At 43.0% G+C, this 21,585-nt stretch overlaps 1 protein-coding gene and 1 non-coding gene across 2 annotated transcripts; both read right to left on the reverse strand.

Annotated features, from left to right (window-relative positions):
- Positions 1–617: 617 nt before the first annotated feature.
- Positions 618–21,103, reverse strand: Cfap418 (cilia and flagella associated protein 418). The gene is made up of 6 exons (XM_021160614.3): positions 20,703–21,103; positions 15,930–16,017; positions 13,648–13,715; positions 13,039–13,104; positions 6,711–6,806; positions 618–2,121 (listed from the first exon to the last, which is right to left on the reverse strand). The coding sequence occupies exons 1-6, from the start codon at positions 20,873–20,875 to the stop codon at positions 1,968–1,970; spliced, it is 645 nt and encodes a 214-aa protein (XP_021016273.1). The 5' UTR covers positions 20,876–21,103; the 3' UTR covers positions 618–1,967.
- Positions 21,104–21,299: 196 nt separating this feature from the next.
- Positions 21,300–21,381, reverse strand: Trnas-aga (transfer RNA serine (anticodon AGA)). Its single transcript has one exon. It is a non-coding gene; the product is annotated as a tRNA-Ser (tRNA).
- Between the last annotated feature and the right edge of the window lie 204 nt (positions 21,382–21,585).

Here is a 21,585-nt window from a genome sequence, read left to right on the forward strand (position 1 = left end):
TCCCCTCCTCCTCTCCTCTCCTCCCCTCCTCCTCTCCCCTTCCCTCCCCTCCTCCTCTCCCCTTCCCTCCTCCTCTCCCTCCCTCTCCCCTCTGCTCTCCTTTCCTCTCCCTCTCTCCTCTCCTCTCCCTCCCTCTCCCCTCCCCTCTCCTCTCCCCCTCCTCCTCTCCTCCCCTCCCCTCCTCCTCTCCACCCTCCCTCTCCCCTCCCCTCCCCTCCCCTCCTCTCCTCTCCCTTCCCCTCCTCCTCTCCTCTCCTCCCCTCCTCCTCTCCCCTTCCCTCCTCCTCTCCCTCCCTCTCCCCTCTGCTCTCCTTTCCTCTCCCTCTCTCCTCTCCTCTCCCTCCCTCTCCCCTCCCCCTCTCCTCCTCTCCACCCTCCCTCTCCCCTCCCCTCCCCTCCTCTCCCTCCTCCCTCCCCCCCCCCTCTCATTTTTGAGACAGCGTCTTATTTTGCAGGCCCGGTTGGGATTACGCATGTGCACTGCTACACTCCACCTGTATGAGTTTCTGAGTATGATGTGCATGCTACTGCTCTGTTATTTTTTGGGAATGTACACTGTCAATCAGAAATGTCTATGTTTCTTACATAGTTGCACAGAGACATAATTTTGAGGAGTAAATTGGTTTATTGAAAGATAAAATTTGTAAACAATCTTAATACAAAAACTTGAGCATCAGCTACTTTGAGATCTCTTTTGCTGCAATTAAAGTTTTTTAAGTACATAAATGTGTCACGGAAAGGAAAAGCTCTGTCTTTTTTCTTTTGTACCACTGGGAACAAATTTAGGGCCTTGTACATGCAATGCAAGTACTCTATTGCCAAGCTAGACCCTAGCCTAGGAAAAAGCTTTCAGCACTCAGAGGATTTGCTTGGTGGCAAGAATGGAGTTAACTGAAAAGCAAGCAGATCATATCTGGGCTAAAATGTACATCCTTTCAGAGTGCCCAGTGTCACATACTTAAGTAATACACACACAGGAAGTGGACACACAGAAAAGAATTCTAGCAGACTAGAAAAGCCCTGAAATGTCTATGGGGCTGGGAGGTAAAACTGAGGCAATGCATTTCTTGAACATGTTACTATGTATGATACAGTTCCTCCCATCTCAGTGATATCACAGGAGCCCAACAGCTACCCATTGGTTCTGTATGCTTCAATAAAGAATGGGCCAACCTGATACTATTAGAAAGTCCACAGGTTGTCTGCAAGTCATCTTACTGCTGCTCATTTACAGTTATGGAGTCTACTTGAAAAGTCTAACAATGACTTATTTTTAGGATTTTAGTAACTTTAGTTGCATCAAAAACTTATATATAAATAGATGTTTGCTAATATAAAACTAATAACTTTTGCTATTTCAGTGAGCAAAGGAGGAAATACACTAAAACTGGTAACATCATTATTACTGTTACTATTATGCATAATACTGAATTGAGTTGGTGAGGCAAGATGAGATACATATAAGGCAGGGTTACAATGTTCCTGTACTCTTGCCAACCCCTCAGTTAACCAATGGTCATCTGCTTTCTTGTCATGTTCAACTTATAGTCTCGGACAATGATGGATCAGAACAGGAAGAGCCGTGAACACTCATACGCAGTGGCCCCTCTGCCATGCCAGTGGGTATTCTTTAACAACAATGATACACGAGGGACATTTTAGAGTGCATTAGCAGTCAGTATGGCAGTTGCTATGGAAAAGCTGTAAATCTGCACGGATGTCACTATTTTAGTCCCTAAAAGGTGATAGGCTGGCAAACGCAGATATTTTAACCTAAGTAAAATGTCCATGTCGAAAGGAAGAATGCCAAGGTGTCACAGTACAGACGTCTTTTCCAGTCCATTTGGTCTTCAGACGTGTGGTTATACAACATTTGTTGCCTTTTCCCAGCGAGCACAATACTGCTGTGCACTGGTACCCAAGTTGGTACCCGGAACTTGTTCTCACAGGTGCAGCTGGCTGCACTCTCAGTGTTTACCACACACCCAGCGAAGCTGATGATCTGTCTGCAGGTCAGTGAGTTCTTCAACAGTTCTCCAGCTACACTGGCAGGCATATGCCCGTGCTCCTTTCTTCTCGATCAATTTTGTTTTGAGTTTGTGGAATTCTGGCATGTTGTTTCTGTGGTGAAACAGACAAACTTAAGCATAGTGTCCATGTTTAGTGTTTAATAATGCAAAAGAAAATAAAGGTTCTGTTTAGTTTCCTGCAGCCTCTTCAACTAAAACTCAGGACTCAACAGCCTTGGTCTGTTTATACCAGCAGCAGGAGACATCCTTGGGTGTCTGTTTCTGGCAGTGTTTCTCTGACTTTTTAATGGCAATGTTCTAGAAGTGACTGTTCTGAAGACCTGTTGACGTCACTAGTCAGAGAGGACAGACATGAAAACAGAATGGGAGGTGAGGAGGCTCACTCCTACCTCAGATACTCATCTCAGCTGGGCCGCAAAGGCTATCTATGCAAGTGGTGGGAAGGCAGTGGGCTTCGGATGCATTAGCTGATGCACACGTCTATGTCTATTACTGGGAAAACAAGTCTGCTAGTTCTCTAAGACAAACTCAGACTTTCTCCCATTTGTATACACGATCTGTTTATTTATTCTACCAGCAACAAAGTGCCTATTCTAAAGTCTAAATGGTGTAAAAAATTACTGAAGTAACAAGAAAGACAATCATGAAAACAATAACCATTGGGTTTGTTTGCATTATACTGATTCAGAAGTTACTGTGAGTTCAGTTACTAAAAGAAAATCAATTATAATCTTTACAACTCATGTAATAAATTTATGAACATATCTTTAGAATTATAAAACTGGATAATTTAAAAGTAAAATGTTGGTGGGGGGGACCCAAAACAAAGAGAAACAGTGAAATGAAACAGTGAAGTGTGGTGTACACGCTGAAGAAGTGCGGTGGCCAGGATACATTACTTCTTAGTGTCTGCAGCAGACAGTTTCCAAAGTGCCCTCTGCTGGTCAATGTGCATCACATTCACTACTGCACTGTGCAAAATTCAGGCACTGTTTAGATGATGAGAACCTACAAAACCCTAGAGTTTCTGGGCAACTGTCTGAGTTTAGAAAAGTGGCACCCTGACCTAGCTAGGGTTATGCAGAACTAGGAAAGAACACAATAATCTGGTTTTATTAGAATAAAAAATGAGCTCAGAAAAATGAAGTTAATGAAAGGAGGTAATACTCCCTTTATTCAATCTGCTAATTCAGTATTTTGCTAAACTTAGCATTTGCTATATGACTGCTCAGAGATTTTAGAAATAAAAATCATAGATAGCAGGTGAATCAATATCTTTTAAGTAATTTTTTAAGGATTGCTTATCTTAAAAGCTTAGAAAATAAATTATGCTGTTATTTTCCTTTAAGGAGAGCCTATGATTTAATAGACAAATACAAGAATCTTATTAAGCTCTAGTGGCAGGGTGGTCAGTAAATCCAGCTTATGCTTCCTTTACAAAGGTCTATAGTATGTGAAAGCTACCACATGCTTATTCCTGACTTGTAAAATAACACAATGAAGCAAGCAACTGCACAGCATCAACAGAGCAAGCATGCACCTGACACCACACAGCACAGATGCTTGCTCTGCTTGGTGGAACATGTGATGGACTGTGAAGCCTTCTATTTATTCACTAATCACTCTGTTTTCTTCCGGGGAATCAGTCAGTCCTTGGGTTCCTTGTGTTTCATCATTTTCTAGCACTCTTAGTTTTAGCAGACTACACCCTAATTCTAAACATGGGGCCAGTAGATGTGGCATCTTCATTTTCTGAGTGAGTACTCATAACCCTACTAAGTGTCTTACTGCCCCCTCTGACACAGAGGAGGTGCCAATGCTCAGCATAGAGAACCAACAGACTTGTCTTGCCAGTAGTAGAATGCATCAGAAGCCCATTGCTCTTCTGCCACTTGCATAGGCCTTTGTGGCACAGGTGAGTATGTGAGGTAGGGTGAGCCTCCTCACTCACCACCCTGCTCCCATGCCTGTCCTCTCTGCCTAGTTCCAATAGTACCTGGAACCCAATGTCTAGCTTCTTCCTTTAAAAGGGCATTAGCATGGTCCATCTGTGTGAACCAAGAAGCCTAATAAGCCTCATCCTAAGATGCTAACTGCCTCTTGCATCCCACAGCCAGAATTTTGTCTAAAATTTCTCTCTGGTACATCTGCTTCTTTCTGCCTTTTTCCCTGCCATGATTCATAACATTTTGTTCCTGTATTACTGTAACACCCCAGCATTAGTCTTCATGATTCTCCACTGGCCTGCTTCCCTGATATGGCAGTCTGTTACCCCTTAAATGCTAAGAGCAGTGATGAGTGCTTGTAAACCTAGCACCCAGAAAACAGGCTTAAGGATTGCTTGGTCTGCTAAGTAAGTTCCAGGCCAGCCAGACTATACTGCTAGAATTAAGCTATACTGCTTAGGCCTCTCTAAAAGCACTCAACTGCGAGTCACCACTGAAAGGACTAAATTTAAGCTCCTTACTACTGCTTTCCTAAGCTTTTTTTTTTTTTTTTTTTTTTTTGAGACAGGGTTTTTCTGTGTGGTCCTGAATATCCAGGAAATCCCTCTATAGACTAGGCTGGCTTTAAACTCTTCTTGAGCCAGGCTTCTTGAAACCTTTTGAAGTTCCAAGAGGATTCACAGCTCAAGTCATGAGATTGGATGTTACTACCCAAGAGGGCAGCTTGGAAGAAGCCAGTGCAGAGTTGCTTTGTTAAGATGTTTTGGGCTTATATGGCAAAGGGAAGGATGGATATGTCAGGGCTATTTGAGCAGAGGTGTCCTGAATACTGATGGGAAGGAGTTGATGTAGGAAGAGATACTGTTTAATGACAAGTCTTCTAGCAGTGACTATTCTGAACACCTACTGATGTCACTCAGAGAGGACAGGCATGGGAACAGAGTGGTAAGTGAGAAGGCTCACCCCTACCTCAGATACTCACCTGTGCCACAAAGGCCTATGCAGGTGAACTCAAGAGGTCCACCTGCCTCTGCCTTCTGAGTGCTAGGATTAATAGTGCGCCACCATTGACCAGGTGTTCTTGGGCCCTTTTGACTTCTCTATACTACTTCAGCTCTTGACATCTTTTGTTCTTATTCAAACTACTTCTGACTCTCCACTGATGCCATCTGACTTCACCTTTCTCTGTGTCTTTAAAAATAACCCTTAAGTGCTAGGGACATACTCCATTCAGAGTTCTTGGCTAGCATGCATGAAGTCCTGATTCAAACTCTACCTTTCTGGGTGCTGGAGGTGAACTGTATCCATCTTCCCTTTCCTCTAGCTCTACTATCATATTCAGTGTGGTGTTCTCTATGCTGTCTCCCTCTCAGCTTCTGAGAGTGGCCAACGAGGTGCTGAAGAATGTCAACTGGATAAAGAAATGCTAAGGACTTACAGGAAATAGATGCATCAATAACTTGCATCTTGGTTGAGATAACCATATTCTTTAGTTGTTATCCTCTTGTCTTTTAAACATATTCTTATGTATCTTGAGTGTTCAGCTTATTTTTCACTGATTTATGTAATAACTACCAGTTTAGTTTTAACAGTGTAATAACTCTAGCTATTTCTGGTAAACTATATTCTAAAATGAAACTATCAAATACCTACAGTAAACTAACTGGTGTCTCTTTTCTCTTGTAATAAGGAAGGTCTGGTCTTGAACTCACTGTCCCTCTGCCTCAGTTTCCAGAGCGTACCACATCTGCCATTCTGGACGACTGAGACACTGTATGTTTCTCACGTACCAAGTCAATCACTTACCAGAACTTACTTTGTGCCTGTGCTTGCTACTATTTCGATGTTGCACACATCTCACTAACTGGTCTTATAAAAATTCATGTCCATGTTAGTCACTTATGAAAATGCTTAGTCACTTTGTTAGATTAACCAGGAGATAGTGAATAGTAAAACACAAACCAAAACAAATCCAAAAAAACTCAAACCAAACCAAACCAACAGCCCCCCGACCCCCAGAGGTCTGAAATTTAAAGTTAATTTTCAAACTGTGAGAGTAAAAATGGTTGAAGCTGAGAGCAGGTGGTTGAACCTGGGATTCTGGCACTACAGTAGACTTTTTTGGGGGGTCAGGACTGTGAAACTTCTGCAGTTAAGACTTTTCCATGTGTGTGTATATTTTGTATTGGAAACACACGAGTGCACAAGTGAGTTTCAAACAGAGTGATAAATGAAGAAAGCAAGATGCACGATGAAGCAGACAGGACAGGAAGGGTTTGGGGAGAGAAATGGGGTCAGATATGTCAGGAGATGGAACCTGCAGTCAGCTGGAAAGAATGAGGTGCCAAGGACTGTGATGGAGCTAAATTGGAGGTGGAGCCCATTGTGGGAAGACGAGGTTGAAGAGAAGCTGGATGGTGGAGGGTCTTGATGATGACATCTGCATGCAGAAGAACCTGGGCAGGATTACACCATCCTCAGAGCTCTGCTGTGAGAGTGAGCATGCAAAGAATGGTCTCAACAAGGGGGTTCCCGAGCAAAAATCAGAGAGGCTACCTCTGCATTCTCACTCTGAAACCTATCCTTATGTAGGCTGATGGCAAACAGATTAAAAAAGATGAGGAGGATAAGAGTCAGAGACCACGTGACTAGACCAACAAACAAAACACACAAACACCCAAGAAATGAAAAGCCCTTAGTACATTTTTTCAGGTGAAATTCTTCAGAAACATACCTGAAGAACAGATAGTCACATGACTTGTCCCACATATAGTCATTGTAGCTCACTATCCGGAAATCACAGGCTACACAACGCAGTCGGTCACATGCTCTGCTCAGAGAGAAGGAAATATGCATTAGAGATGATTGCTGTTTCAATATGAAAATATAGCACTATGCTCCAGATAACTGAATAAGCAACAGAAAGATACAGATTTATCAACTGTAACTGTTTGTACTAAAGGACTGGTTATATGTTCAAGCTTTCTGGTTAGATGTAGTAGTACACTCCTTTAATCCCAGCACTTGGGAAATATCTTAGCACTGTGATTTCAAAGCCAGCCTGATCTTTATAGCGATTTCTAAGCCAGCCAGGGCTACACAGTAAGACTCTGTTTCAAAAGAAACAAAACCAAAAACAACAAAAAAAGCTTCCAGGTTAATTTTCATATCTATCTTATAAAAGTCTTGCATGCTATCTGCATATATACACATATAAATGAATAATCTGTGGACATAAAATGAAGAGTGGATTGGCATATCAAGAACGTGAAACGCTACACTGAAACCAAACTCTCTTCCATTTATGCTTCAATGCTGGAACCATCACTTGCTGTTTCCAAAATATCTGGCGTAAGTGCTTCCATTTGCCCATTACAAAAGGCTGCCTGTGATGTTCTTGGATTCTAGTGACAGAGTAACTAAACAGGAGTCACTGTAAATAAGGCATTACTATGTTAGCAGATGAAAGGTGCTTTGAATGAAATAACAGATTAGGGTAAGGAAATTAGGAGTACTGGGTAGAGATGGGTTGGAATTTGAATAAGGTAGCCTGGACTGGTCTCATTAAGCAGTTTCTTTAAGAACGACTATGGGTTGTTTGAGGGAGCAAAAGATCATGCATGAATAGTGATGGCAAAGATACAATGAATAGCAAGACTGTGGCTAGGTTGGAGAGCGAGGACCCAGTGCCTGTCTAAGGAGAGGAAGTGACAAGCAGGTCTCCTGAAGGTGCTATGAAGTAGAGGTGTATATGTGAACATGGTGACTAAGAAAAGTGATACTATATACAAGTTTAAGAGAAGTATGAATTGCTGCTGCAGCAACAGAAACCTCCATTATTTGAAATATTTAAAAACAGATTCAACAGATACATTTGATAAAAATACAAAGTTGATAAGTTGTTAAGACACACACAGGGAGAGGAGAGGAGAGGAGAGGAGAGGAGAGGAGAGGGAGAGAGATGGAGAGAGATGGAGGGGGGAGAGAGAGAGAGAGAGGGAGAGGAGGGAAGAGGGAGGGGGGAGAGGGAGAGAGGGAGAGAGGGAGGGAGAGGGGGGAGAGGGAGAGAGGGAGAGGGAGAGAGAGAGGAAGGAGGAGGGGGAGGAGGAAGAAGAAGAAGAAGAGGAGGAGGAGAGGGAGGGAGGGAGGGAGGGAGGGAGAGGGAGAGAGGGAGAGAGAGAGAGAAGGAGGAAGAAGAAGAAGAGGAGGAGGAGGAGAGGGAGGGAGGGAGGGAGAGAGAGAGGGAGAGGGAGGGAGGGAGGGAGGGAGGGAGGGAGAGAGAGAGAGAGAGAGAGAGAGAGAGAGAGAGAGAGAGAGAGAGAGAGAGAGAGAGAGAGTACATACAAGCATGAGCACACACACAGTAACAGGGTGGGAGACTCAGTAGTCAATGGCTTTCCCCTACACACAAAGTACTTACAAGGACAACAAAGTGAATAAACAAGACAGTCTCCATGGGACTAGGGAGGCAGTACAGACACTGGCTCTCAATACAAAGTGCTTTAGTCAAGGAATTTCTTTCAGACTCAAGTTTTCTTTATATATTTTCCAATTTTGCTTTTGCTCTTTTTGATAGTGCTGTTTCAATATATTTTACTAATATATACTTTTTTCCAGTAATATTTCTGCAACAAATAAAATAAAACAAGCCCATTAGTAATTTTTTTCCTTTCAAAATTCAAATATTGGCTAGGCAAGGTGGCACATGCTTCTAATCCCAGTACTTTCAAGATGGAGACAGAAGGATCATCATCGGCTACATGCTAAGTTCAAGGCTAGCCTGGACTCCATGAGACCATCTCAAATTTCAGATATTTAACCTCAAAACTGGAATACTGGGAAACTTTTGGTCTGAAAGTTTCCTTGAGAATGAATGTTTAATAATTCTAAAAGAATAAATCACAGCAATAACTAAACATTCACAATGTCTCATAAGCATCTTCTTTCAAACTGTTAGTGGTTGCTGAAGTTGTCACTTCCTGGGGAATGTCAACATAGTTGCATTTACAACACTTGAATCAGGCTCAGAATGTAAGTCAGGAAATACAAATGATGGTTCCCAAGGCTCCCATAACTTGTGTTCTTATGCAGATGTAGTTTATTACATGCTCACAACAGAGTGCTAACTTTAATACCTTAATACACATGTGCAATTTGGCTGAATTATTGCTATTATGGGAACCATAATTTAGATTTTCATGACATTTTATGTGTAAAATCTCAACCATTATGCTATATGTAGTTTTAAATTTAATTTAAGATTTAGTATTCATCAAATCTATTCACACTACTATATTTTCTTACAAACACTGTTCTATGAGAAAACTAAAACCAACATGCAGCTAAGAAATCACTCTGCTGCTATGATGTCCTCTGTTAGGTCATTACTAATGCTGGCAATGGGTAATCCAGCCTTGCAAGTAACTTACAAATCTGTTAACCGTGAACTCGACTGACTTGAACGATGTCTCAGTTTAACCCACCCGCTCGTTAATGATGCCGTGCTCCCACTACTATTCCATCACTCTGAACAGTTCACATCACTCCTACAGTGGGGCTTAATCCAGGAGCCAAATGAATAGAACAAATGAGCATAATGCAGCGGACTTCCTTTATGCTCCGAACATAAAAATTAGTAATTAGGACCTTTGAATATTCTTCTCAGGACTGTTACATTTATATACCTGACTCCTCACCTTATGATAAGGTCATGTTTCAACAAACCCCTCTTAAGTTAAAATCGAGTGTTACATATCTAATTTATCAACCATCACAATACGAAGCAAGAATACTGGTTAGTAGCCTTGTAACTGGGTGGCCCACTGTCCTGCCCAGCATCCAATATATAATGCTAATCTGGGAAAGGATGAAAAGGATGATAGAATTTAAAAATTGAAACATTGTGATTATTGAATGTGTTTAGTCATATCTGAGCTATTCTAAGTCAAATATGTGTTAGCATAAAATAAAATCATGATTCCAATGAAGAATAAACTAAGTTTTTCCCTATAAAATATGGAGGAGCTACACTAAGGAGGATGCTTACATATTTATCCAATTGATAAGTAGAAGTGACCATTTTATGATGTTTATGGTGGAAATGCCTAAAATACAGTCCTTCCATAACCGCTCAGACTCTAGTTCTTAGTTACCTCAGCAGATCTACACAGTAGGCTACAAAGTCTTGATACATGGACAGTTTCAGAATAATAGTGCCTGGCTAGGTATGGTGTCACAGGCCTGTAATCTCAGTACTTGAGAGGTAGAGGTCGGAGCATCACGAGTTCAAAGTCACCCTTCGCTAGATAGTGAGTTGAGGTTAGCCTGGACCACATGAGACCTCACATCAAAACAAAACAAGACAAGACAAGCAGCAGTGAAAGCAGCAGTCTTCCTTTCTCACAGGGTAGAAACAGCACACAGGAAAGAATTATGGGTTAGGAAATCAAGTTACCAATTTGAACCCTCGCTTTGTAACAATGTACCCACTGACCCTGGACATATCACCTGGGAGGGTTTTTGTTGTTGTTTTTTGGTCTGGGGCTAGGTGGAGAAACAGGATTTTGCTATGTAGTTATGGCTGGCCTGGTCTTACTACGTAGTCCAGGGTACCCTCAAACTTGTGGTAAGCCTCTTGCCTCACACTCTCAAGTGCTGCGGTTATAGGCATGAGCTAATAGGCCAGGATACCTGGAAGTAACTTTTCATTCATTCATTCATTCATTCATTCATTCACTCACTCACTCACTCACTTATTTCTGTGTGTACGTGTAGAGATGTCAGAGGAGAAGCTCCAGGAACTGAGTCTCTCCTCGACCATGTGTGCTCTGGGACCATGTGTGCTCTGGGACCATGTGTGCTCTGGGACCATGCCTGCTCTGGGACCATGCGTGCTCTGGGACCATGCGTGCTCTGGGACCATGCGTGCTCTGGGACCATGCGTGCTCTGGGGATCACGCTTAGGTCATGAGGCTTGGCTGTAATGCATTTTCACTCATTAGCCACTTCACTGGCTTTCTGCAAGTTATTAACTTTCTAATGTACCAAAGCCATTTACTCTTCAAATTCTTTCAATCCTATATTCCTGAGAGCCATTCACACCCAGGTCTACCTTTCTCTTATCCCTAGACAGTGATAGCTATAGGTTCAACGACTCATCTGGCATCTCCTTCTACATTAATCTCCAAATTCCACGTCATCCTGCAGTCCACGTGACTTTTTTTCCTTGTGGTGCTGCGAATGTTTTCAAGATATATGCAAAAACTATGTTTGGTTTTTATAGGCAAGGATACTGAGCAAAGCTTTAGAAGAATAGTCCTTAAGGGTTGGCACGGGGCCCAGGAATGCTGTCGTCAGAGCTCCTCCTCCTCAGCTCTGCATGTGATCATTTTCTGTTCTACTGCTTCCTTACTGGGCACTGTGTTTTGATGGACTAGCACAGCTCTGGATGTGCATTCAAAGCATTTAAAAGACGACACAAACAACAAAGAAGAAATGAAAATGGAATAAGGAAGTGACTCTAGTGTGTGTGTAAAGCACATAAGACAAGGAGCATGCATTAGGAAGGAGCACCACTCCAGACCAGGACTAAAGCTAAGGTACTCAGAGGCAGGAAAATGTACAAGTGTGCCAGTGTAAACAGCACCCGCCTCAGGGCAAGGAGCTGGAGGACGGGGAGACCAAGCTCCTCAGCAAGGCCGGCTCTGCGGAAGTTTAGAGTTGAAGTGGGACTGACTTCTCAGCTGGATGAATGGATGAACTACAGCAGAAATTGCAGCTCTAGTTCCTGGTAACTTGACAGAAGTCACCTTAGAGGTGTCAGAGCTCTGAAAATGACTGAGTCCAAGGGGACTGTCCCAGGTAATTGAGGACAGACAGCAAGACTATAGCTGCCTCTAAGATCAGTTTGTATCTTCAATTCTTTCCTGAGTTAGGCTTCAGGACATGGCGATTCAACTGCTTCCAGTTCTTATATTCAGAAGGCAACAGCCAGTTTCCAAGGCTCCCAATTTCACTTTGGTACTACGGCCTTGCCTTTCTGGTCTCCTAGAATCCAAGCTGGCAACACCAATCCCCAACAGTGTGTTTTGGCCCACTTCAATTATTTAATATAACAACCCTCCAGAAGTGTGTTCAATATCATAACTTAGTCTTTACTTCTTAAAAATGATCACAAATAAAAAAGTATTTAGAAACTGGGGAAAAAGATGGGAATGTAGGTAAGTGGGCCTCTGCTAAAGAATAAAACATATTCTATAAAGAGCATAGGGTGGTACATAGATTTGTTTACACTTGTTTCCCAAACTGTGAAAATGGTAATGGAATGTACTAGAAGTGATACGGTATGAACAGATTGTTACAGAATCAACAACGTAAAATAAAATAAAATAAATTAGAAAAACAAGAATGCAGTGAGTGGTATCTTGACTCTTAAGACTGTCTAAAAAGCACTGAACAAGAGAGCAGGGTCTTGAAGGGCACGGGGAGAGAGGAGCAATGACAGGTTTCCCTTTTAGAAACATGTAAAGTCAAGCAAGTATGCTAAAGAACTCTGGTTAATGAAACCTTTAGCTTCTCACATTCTCTGGCCAAATCAGTGAGGCAAAGGCATCTGACATACAGCCACATTTACCTACATAGGCCACTCTTTCCACAACTTGGAAGCAAGCACACTCTCCTGGTGCTCTGCAGAAACCTGGGTGGGGCTCAAGTGATTCAGGCCCTCCAAGTGGGGATCAGAAAGGGGCATCAATATAATGAACAATACATATCCAACATTACAACTTTTGTTTTTCCTTTTTAAATACAGGTCTTGCTGTGTGGCTGACTGGCCTGGTCTTGAATTTGTAGCCATCAACCAGCCCCAGTCTCCCACGTGCTAGAATTTCAGGCATCTGCCACCTGCACAGCTCAGCCTTTAATAGTTATTTCCCAAGAATATTAAATGAGTCAACAAAGTATCCTTAGACTGGCTAATATAAGACACAGCTCCCAGCTCTTATTATAAAGCAGACTGATGTCAAGCCATCCCGGTAAGAAAGCACACATTTCCCATATCCTACCTCTGTGAAGTATTTGTTCCAATCCCACATGGAATAGCGCTTCCACTGAGATACACTGGACTGCAACTAGACATGTTCAGCAGATGGAGAGAAATGAAATTACAATAACAATAAAAAAGAAACATGAGAAGTTAGTTTGGTCTCCATGAGTCTATGTTCTTGTGATCATATTATATGCTTTCCTAGTAAGCCAACTATTTCAAGAAGGAGACATTTATTACAGGATCACTCTCTATTGGCTATCACCTGCATCAGAAACACTCAAGGAGTTAAAATGAGTCACAGAAAACGTGTGCCAATAATGTAAGGAATAAAGTAAATATTTAAGCATATAACAGAACATTAATTTTGAGAAACCATTCACACTTTTTATTTTAAACAGCAGAAAATTATTTACAATAGCAATAATCTCCTAATTAATTTCCTTTACACTAAGAGGGTCATAGATCCTAAACACACTCCAGATATTGCTAGTGGTCTCTTGTCTGAAGGCCAAGCAGGGCTTTGTTCTTCAATGGCACTGCTGTTGAAATGGTAACAGAATCTCCTAGCCTATCCTCAAGGCACTTGCCCACTCCCTGTACAATTCCCAAAGCAATCTCCTCTTACCTTTTACTGACGCCTTGTATGGGAGCTCTGACAGATGTGTTACTTGAAGATTTAGACTTAAATTTTTGCTAAAGAATGAAATAAGCACAATAAGAGGACAAAGGCTTAGAGAACTGCAACTCTGTCTTATAATAGCAATGTTTTAAAATGACATAAATAAAACACTTGGTGCTATCCTTTCTAGAAACCCCAAACAGTGATGACAATCTTTTGAAGACAGGAGGAAGGAGAGCACCCTGAGGTGTTCTCAGCCTAAGGAACTGACCTTCTGCTGTTCTGCATGCTGATTTAGAATTACTTTATACCTCTTCCGTTAATGCCAGGACTCAGTGACTTAATGTGAAGAAATGGCCTGCTATTTAAAACTTCCCTCTGAAGAAATTTAATTGAGGAGGGAAAAAACAACCCAGGCTCACTTTTCAAGGCCAAGAATGGTACTCATCTAAACTAAAAACAAACTCCTGTGTAACTTCAGGATTATTAAGTTTGATCAAATGTAATAGAATCAAGCAATATATGACCATGGAAAATGTTGAGCTACCTAGTCATAACCACACAGTAGTTCCCATATGTTCTAATAACATCACCATCATTAGTAAGCATTTATTAAGTGTTAACTGTAAAGTATCAAACATCATAAACCAACCACATACTAGGACCACCGCCAGCAAAAGGAAGCCAGACAGGGAAAAGGCATTTAAAACCATGCACAGACATGCCTTCACTTCACCTAGTGGTTGAGGAAGCTTAGGAGGCGAAAATATCTCATCATTTCTCTTAATTTTTATTTGATGTTAAACAGGAAAAGATTGAAGTAAAACCTTCAATAATGCACATGACACTCTTTTCTGGGAAGCGGGTCTTTTGTATTAGATACAGTCACACTGTCACTCCAAGCTGGCACGCTGCAACATTTGTTGTTGATTCCTGGGGTTTAGGAAGTTTGGGTGAGGAACAGGACTTCCAGGACACACCAGATGCCCCTCTTGACAATGTGGGCATGGACATTACTCAGATTATTGCTTTTTTTTATCTGATATATATTTTACATGGACCCACTCTCTCCCTTTTCCAGCTGGAAAATCAGATATAGCAGTGGGGGAAAAAAGCAAGCTAAATTCACATTTACTCAGGACTTCAAACCCTCAGAAATAAGCTATGTTTGTTAAGACAAAGATATAGTTTATTGTTACAAATTTAGATATGCACCTTACTGTACTTAGGACATTTAAACCTAGGTGTAGATGGAAAGGACAGAGATTATCTCTGTAAACCTAAGTGTGGATGGAAAGGACAGAGGTTGTCTCTGTGAAGGAAGGCACTGCAGTATGATTTACAGAGGTCTTAAATTATATTTTCAATTTTTATTTATTTAAAACAGTCCAGCTGAACATGATGGCATATGCCTATAGTTCTACCACCCAGAAGGCTGGTACAAGAGGATCACTAATTCAAATTCAAGACCATCTTGGGCTAAATGGTGGGACACTGTTTGTGACTCAGAGTCACAATAAAGTCACTTGGAGTGCCTGTACAAGCCAGAAAAGAAGAAAAGGGCCTTGGGGGCGGAAGGGTATCAAGCACAGGTGATATAGAATCAGAAGGGTGAAGGCTAGAGGTGGGAAGGTCAAGCAGGGCTGGCAGTGGGTGATGAGGACAGGAGGGGAGAGGACAGAAGTGCTAGCCAGGGCAGTTTATGGAAAGCCATGGAAACCTTCTACTTTGTATGCTAATTTATCAGGTAACTTAAAAAAGTCCAGATGAAAAATATAGCAAAGTATTAATTTATGTTTAGAATGGGTGAATATGATAAGTTCCTCCCACTGCAGTGTATAGGTGGCTTTTTGAATTTTTTATAAAGCTAAAATAGATAAACATTTAAAACATTAAAATATTTACAATTTAGTCAAATGCACTAGTTTATAGAATAACATTAATATTGTATTCCAGATGCCAAAAACCATTCCTGTACTGAAAGCTGACTGCCTTGGGCCTTTTAGAGCACGTTCGTAGACACTACCACGAACTCTAAGTGACCAATGTGGTCTGTGAGCTGACTTCTCTAATAACAGCTTTTCAAATTCTTACTCTCACTGAGGAGTTAACAGAAGTACACACAGAGTCTCTAACATTTTATCCCTCCACATTTTTAAAAGTGGAATCATTTCTTTACCTGTACTTCTCAGAATTCAAAGGCTCATACCCAGATGGCTACTATGACTCAACTTTAAGACGAGTCTAAGCATCTTAAATAATGATTTACTGTACATTTAGTGACTTACAAAAGATTTTTTGTCAAAGTTAGGCTCCTCGAATATTTCATTAATAAGACTGTCAAGATCATCTTCTTTTTTAAATGTGTCTGTTGATCTGAAAAGAAAACATGCACACACAATAATGAACCTTCACCTGGACCTTAAGAAAAGATGCACCAAGCTGGGCGTGGTGGTGCACGCCTTTAATCCCAGCACTTGGGAGGCAGAGGCAGGCAGATTTCTGAGTTCAAGGCCAGCCTGGTCTACAAAGTGCGTTCCAGGACAGCCAGGGCTATACAGAGAAACCCTGTCTCCAAAAACCAAACCAAACCAACCAAACAAAAAAACCCAGATGTACCACAAGCTTAAGTCCCACTGCTAGAGTGACAGCACAAGGATGCTTTTCAGGTATGGAGCTGTGTCACAACCTGCAGGGCTTTGGGGCTGACCTGACTGGAATGACAGAGGCTGGGATCAGGTGATACAACATCAGTGTGGAAACTCAGTGCTTATTACAAACAAACAGTATGAGGGGTGGAGAAAGCTGCTGTTGATGGTCTCTGTACACGATGAACTATTTGTGAGCAAGCCTGACTGGGGAAGGCTCTGCCATGCCTTTGGTCTGAGGCACTGAGATCCTTGACAAGGAAGACCTTGTGTTAATAATATACTTTCAGACTTCAACTGTACTCACAGGAATAGGCTGTTTGTTGAGACAAAGTTATAGTATTTTGGTACAAAATCACCTATGTGCCTTACTATTATGCAGTTAAGATATTTAAGCGAATGTATTATATTAAAGAAAAAACTGAGAATGCACTTTCCTAAATTATGTCAAGCACTTACATAGAGAATATAAAATATATAGGGTATAAACAAATTCTAATATCATAAAAGTTGAGGGCAAACAACCTCTTTTTTAAAAAATCATTTGCTTGTGGGGAAAGAGGAACACTCCTCCACTGTTGGTGGGATTGCAAGCTTGTACAACCACTCTGGAGGTTCCTCTGAAAAATTGGACATAGTACTACAGGAGGATCCCGCAATACCTCTCCTGGGCATATATCCAGAAGATGTTCCACATGCTTCACTATGTTCATAGCAGCCTTATTTATAATAGCCAGAAGCTGGAAAGAACCCAGATGCCCCTCAACAGAGGAATGGATACAGAAAATGTGGTACATTTACACAATGGAGTACTACTCAGCTATTAAAAAGAATGAATTTATGAAATTCCTAGGCAAATGGATGGACCTGGAGGGCATCATCCTGAGTGAGGTAACACAATCACAAAAGAACTCACATGATATGTACTCACTGATAAGTGGATATTAGCCCAGAAACTTAGAATACACAAGATATAAGATACAATTTGAGAAACACTTGAAACTCAAGAAGAATGAAGACCAAAGTGTGGACACTTTGCCCCTTCTTAGAATTGGGAACAAAACACCCATGGAAGGAGTTACAGAGACAAAGTTTGGAGCGAAGACGAAAGGATGACCATCTAGAGACTGCCATACCTGGGGATCCATCCCATAATCAGCCTCCAAACGCTGACACCATTGCATACACTAGCAAGATTTTGCTGAAAGGACCCAGATAGAGCTGTCTCTTGTGAGACTATGCTGGGGCCTAGCAAACACAGAAGTGGATGCTCACAGTCAGCTATAAGATGGATCACAGGACCCCCAATGGAGGAGCTAGAGAAAGTACCCAAGGAGCTAAAGGGATCTGCAACCCTATTCGTGGAACAACAATATCAACTAACCAGTACCCCCTGGAGCTCGTGTCTTTAGCTGCATATGTATCAGAAGATGGCCTAGTCGGCCATCGGTGGGGAGAGAGGCCCATTGGTCGTGCAGACTTTATATGCCCCAATACAGGGGAACACCAGGGCCAAGAAGTGGGAGTGGGTGTAGGGGAGTTGGGGGGGGGGGAGGGCATCGGGGACTTTTGGGATAGCATTGGAAATGTAAATGAAAAAAAATTACCTAATTTAAAAAAAAATTATTTGCTCATGTCAGCAAATGACCCAAAAGAGAAAAATCCCTCCCCAAAGCCAAGAACCACTGCTACATGTCACAATATTTCCACTACTCTAAGTTCTTCAGGGAAAGCCACCAGGCCTACTGCCACCTAGAACATTTATTTAAAATAACACTGAGCTGGGGACATAGCACATTAGTAGAGTACCTGTTTAGCATGGACAAAGTCCTGAGTTCTAATGTCCAGCCAGCATTGCCCAGTCTCCTGCCACTACTCAAAAAATATATATATATATTAGTGTCAGGCAGACACTGTCCTAAGGCTTTCATTACTTCCATCTTTAGATGAAGAATAGGCACTGAGAGACTCAGAAGCTTGTACAATGGCACACAGATAAAGGGCAGTTCACATACTTACGTTATGGGACAACTGTTCCTAGAGTTTTTACATTGTGGACACTGTTGCTCAACTTTAGAAGTTCACTGGGCCATTTTATGGTTTCTTTAAGAAGTTTTTTTGGTTCCAATTCTTTAGCAGTGTATTTACTTTGAAGCCCTAACATGAGGATGTATCCCTCGTAGCGAATGGTTAACCCATACCTCCAGGCCTTGCCTCCGTGGCTCCCTCCTCTCACTTTTACCCTTCATGTCTTTCACTGTCTACACTGGTATTTCCCTTGGCTTTAGAACTATGCTCCCATCACTCCACAGAACTGTCCCTTGAAGCTGCCACTCTTGCTTACAACTGGAGCAGCCTATATCCATCATTTGCTTTACTATCAGCAACACCCATGCTTTCCTCAGTCTTACAGCTACTGACATTTGGGGTCACATAAGTCCTGTACGTTGAGAGGAAGCACTATTGGCCTGTCTAGGCTATTTTACAGGGTTCCTATCTACCTGCTAGATGCCTACAGTATACTTTTTTCCAGTTGTGGTAACCAAAAGAACTCATGTCATTGCAAAATCATCACTAGTCTAGAAATACTGACCTTATTCAAGTGCTTTAGTTTCTTTGAATATCACCACTTTACCTATTAAAACAGTATCTTTCAAACTGCGTCCAGGTGTAATGCTCTATCTCTGGACACATCTCTGTATCTGTCACATACAGGGAATTCTTACTTCAAACAATCACTTTCAGGTTGGCCTATCACTCAGAGCTGAGTCTGCCTCTGCCTCTGGGGTTAACGGTGTGTCTGTCCCACTGGGCCCCAACTACAGAGACGCTCTCATGAGATTCCTCCTTTGGTTTTGACGACAGACTGTCTAGGCTCTTTTCTCATATAATTCAAGAAGTTCAAGAAGCAGATGAATTTTTTTTTTTTTTGGTTTATTTTTTAAGACAGGGTTTCTCTTTTGTAGCCTTGGCTATCCTGGAAATCACTCTGTAGACCAGGTTTGCCTTGAGACAGATGAATTATTAAGATGATGATGATGGAGTATTTAGTTGAAACCTGGTCTTACTAAATTACTCAGCTGAGCCTCAAACTCATTCTTAGGCCAGCGCTACCAGGCCACCTAGATTTGGTGAATGAAGAGAGCATACCGTTCACCTCATTGGGCGATAGGGGTAACCCATATTGGGGACTTAGCACAGAGAGAAGACTCAGTAAACATTAGCTATTATTATCACAGCTACCATCTAGGAGATGGTAAGTTAAGCCATGCAACCAGCAGGTGGTCTGTTCATAAACTCATAAATGATTTCCTTTGGCTTAGTGTAAAACTTCAGTGTTGACATTCCATACCAGAAAGGAACTGTATTTAAAACTTGGCTTAGGGTATTTGTTGTTGTTTTTTGCACAACTTCTAATCATTGTCCCTGATAAAAAGTTTAACACAAAAGATAACAGTTGTGATTCACTTTAGGCATTATAATGTGTTAAGGTGGGGGAAGGGAGAGGAGGGTGTGGATGGAGTCTGGTAGTCAGACACAGGCAGGAAAGATCACATGGCTGGGGAGAAGACACAGAAATGGCCATCCCTTCAGTGTGGAGCTGCCGGCTGCAAGACAGTCTAAGCTTCTTTATGTTGGTTCCAAGATGAAAAGGCCTGACAAATTCTCTCCAACCACAAAGGAACAAAACCAAGCCAAACACAAAGCAAACACTGCAAAGTAATACCTTATACATTAGTGGAAGAAACACCAGTCTTTCCCCCAATGTTCTAGGCAAGCGGCAGGTCCTAGCAGGAGTTATTATTGAGCCTAAGTTCTCACTTTAAAGGATCATGCAACGACGCCTGCTTTTTATTGTTGTTGTTCAAATCCCCAAAGATTTAAGTGTCTTTAAACTTCGACCTGGATATAATAGGACATTTGCTGGGTCCCTTAACTTTGGCGACACGGGGAATGGCAGGCAACTGGGCTATTTATTTAATTCACCTATTTGCAATGGATACTCTTAATAATTAAATATACTCTCATCTAACTCCTCGAGCTTAAACAAATCAGACAATAAAATGGTCTTCTAGCAGCTGGCCTACGGGTTCCCTAAGGGTTGCCTGGTAACGGCGTGAGAGGCACGACATTTGCATCAGGGCCCCTCGCCCATGAGAACGCTCTGGGTCTGGTCAGCGTGGCCCTGTCGGGTCTCAGGGGAGGGACACCCCGATCCACGTCAGGTTAGGGCTGTCAGGTGGGTCTCAGCTCCCTCAGGCTCGCCCAGGGGCGGGGTCTGAGCCGTGACCCGAGGGCCGTCGAGGGCTAGGACAGCAGCCCAGGCCGCGGGGGCGCGCGGCGGCGGAGGCGGAGGCCGGCTTAGGCCCCCGAGCAGGGCTGTAGCAGAACCGTCCACCCGCCTGCGTTAACCTGAGAGTTTCTTTCTCCTGGGCTCCGTTCCGGTCGCCGCTGGGCGAGCCGCCGCCGCCGCCGCCGCCGCCGCCGCCGCCTTTGGGCCGCTCACCCAGGTCCAGCCTCAGGGGGTCGAGTCTGCAGAACTTGGTCTCGACTTCATCCAGAAGTTCGTCCAGGTCCTTCGCCATCTTGAACAGACGCGTCTTTCTCTCGGGAGCCTCGCTGGCCGGTGGTTTCCACGGCAACGCGAGAAACCGACGCGCCCGCGAGCGGCCACAACCTTCCGCGCCTGCGCAAACCGCGGGGCGCGCACTCGCGGTGGCAGGGGGTCCCGGAGGCCCGTGGACCCGCTGAGGCCCGCTGCCGCGGATGTTGTCGGTGGGTCCTGCGTGTCCGGAGCGCCTCCCTTGGCGTCCACGCAGCCTGTGGGCCCGTTTTGCCCTTCACCTCTCTCGCTCCGCTCAGGCGCCTGACCACAAACAACCTCTCTTTCCACCCCGTGGCGACCCCTGGTCGCTTCGGCGGCCGGCTGTGTGTTTCTCAAACTGTCCCGGGAAGGTCAGGGAATCTGCAGATCCAAAATTTATTCTGTGGCAAAAAAACATTCCCTTCCGTAGTCGGCAGGATTCGAACCTGCGCGGGGAGACCCCAATGGATTTCTAGTCCATCGCCTTAACCACTCGGCCACGACTACTGGTGATGCTAATTTTGGCAGGAAGATTCTATGTAGACTCTGCATTGGAAACTTATGCCGCACTCAAGCTGGCTTGGATCGGAGTGAAAAAGCTTAAGCACATTCGAACATTGTGCTTTGAAGAATTCTGCCCCTCTTTTCGATTCTGTGACATAAAAGTGTTGGAGCTGAGTCTTCAAAGCTAGAGGTGGGGGGGGGGGGGGG

This window comes from Mus caroli, unplaced genomic scaffold (assembly GCF_978045245.1).
Source record: "Mus caroli unplaced genomic scaffold, Mus_caroli_1 scaffold_6, whole genome shotgun sequence".
In the NCBI taxonomy this organism is placed as follows: Eukaryota; Metazoa; Chordata; class Mammalia; order Rodentia; family Muridae; genus Mus; species Mus caroli.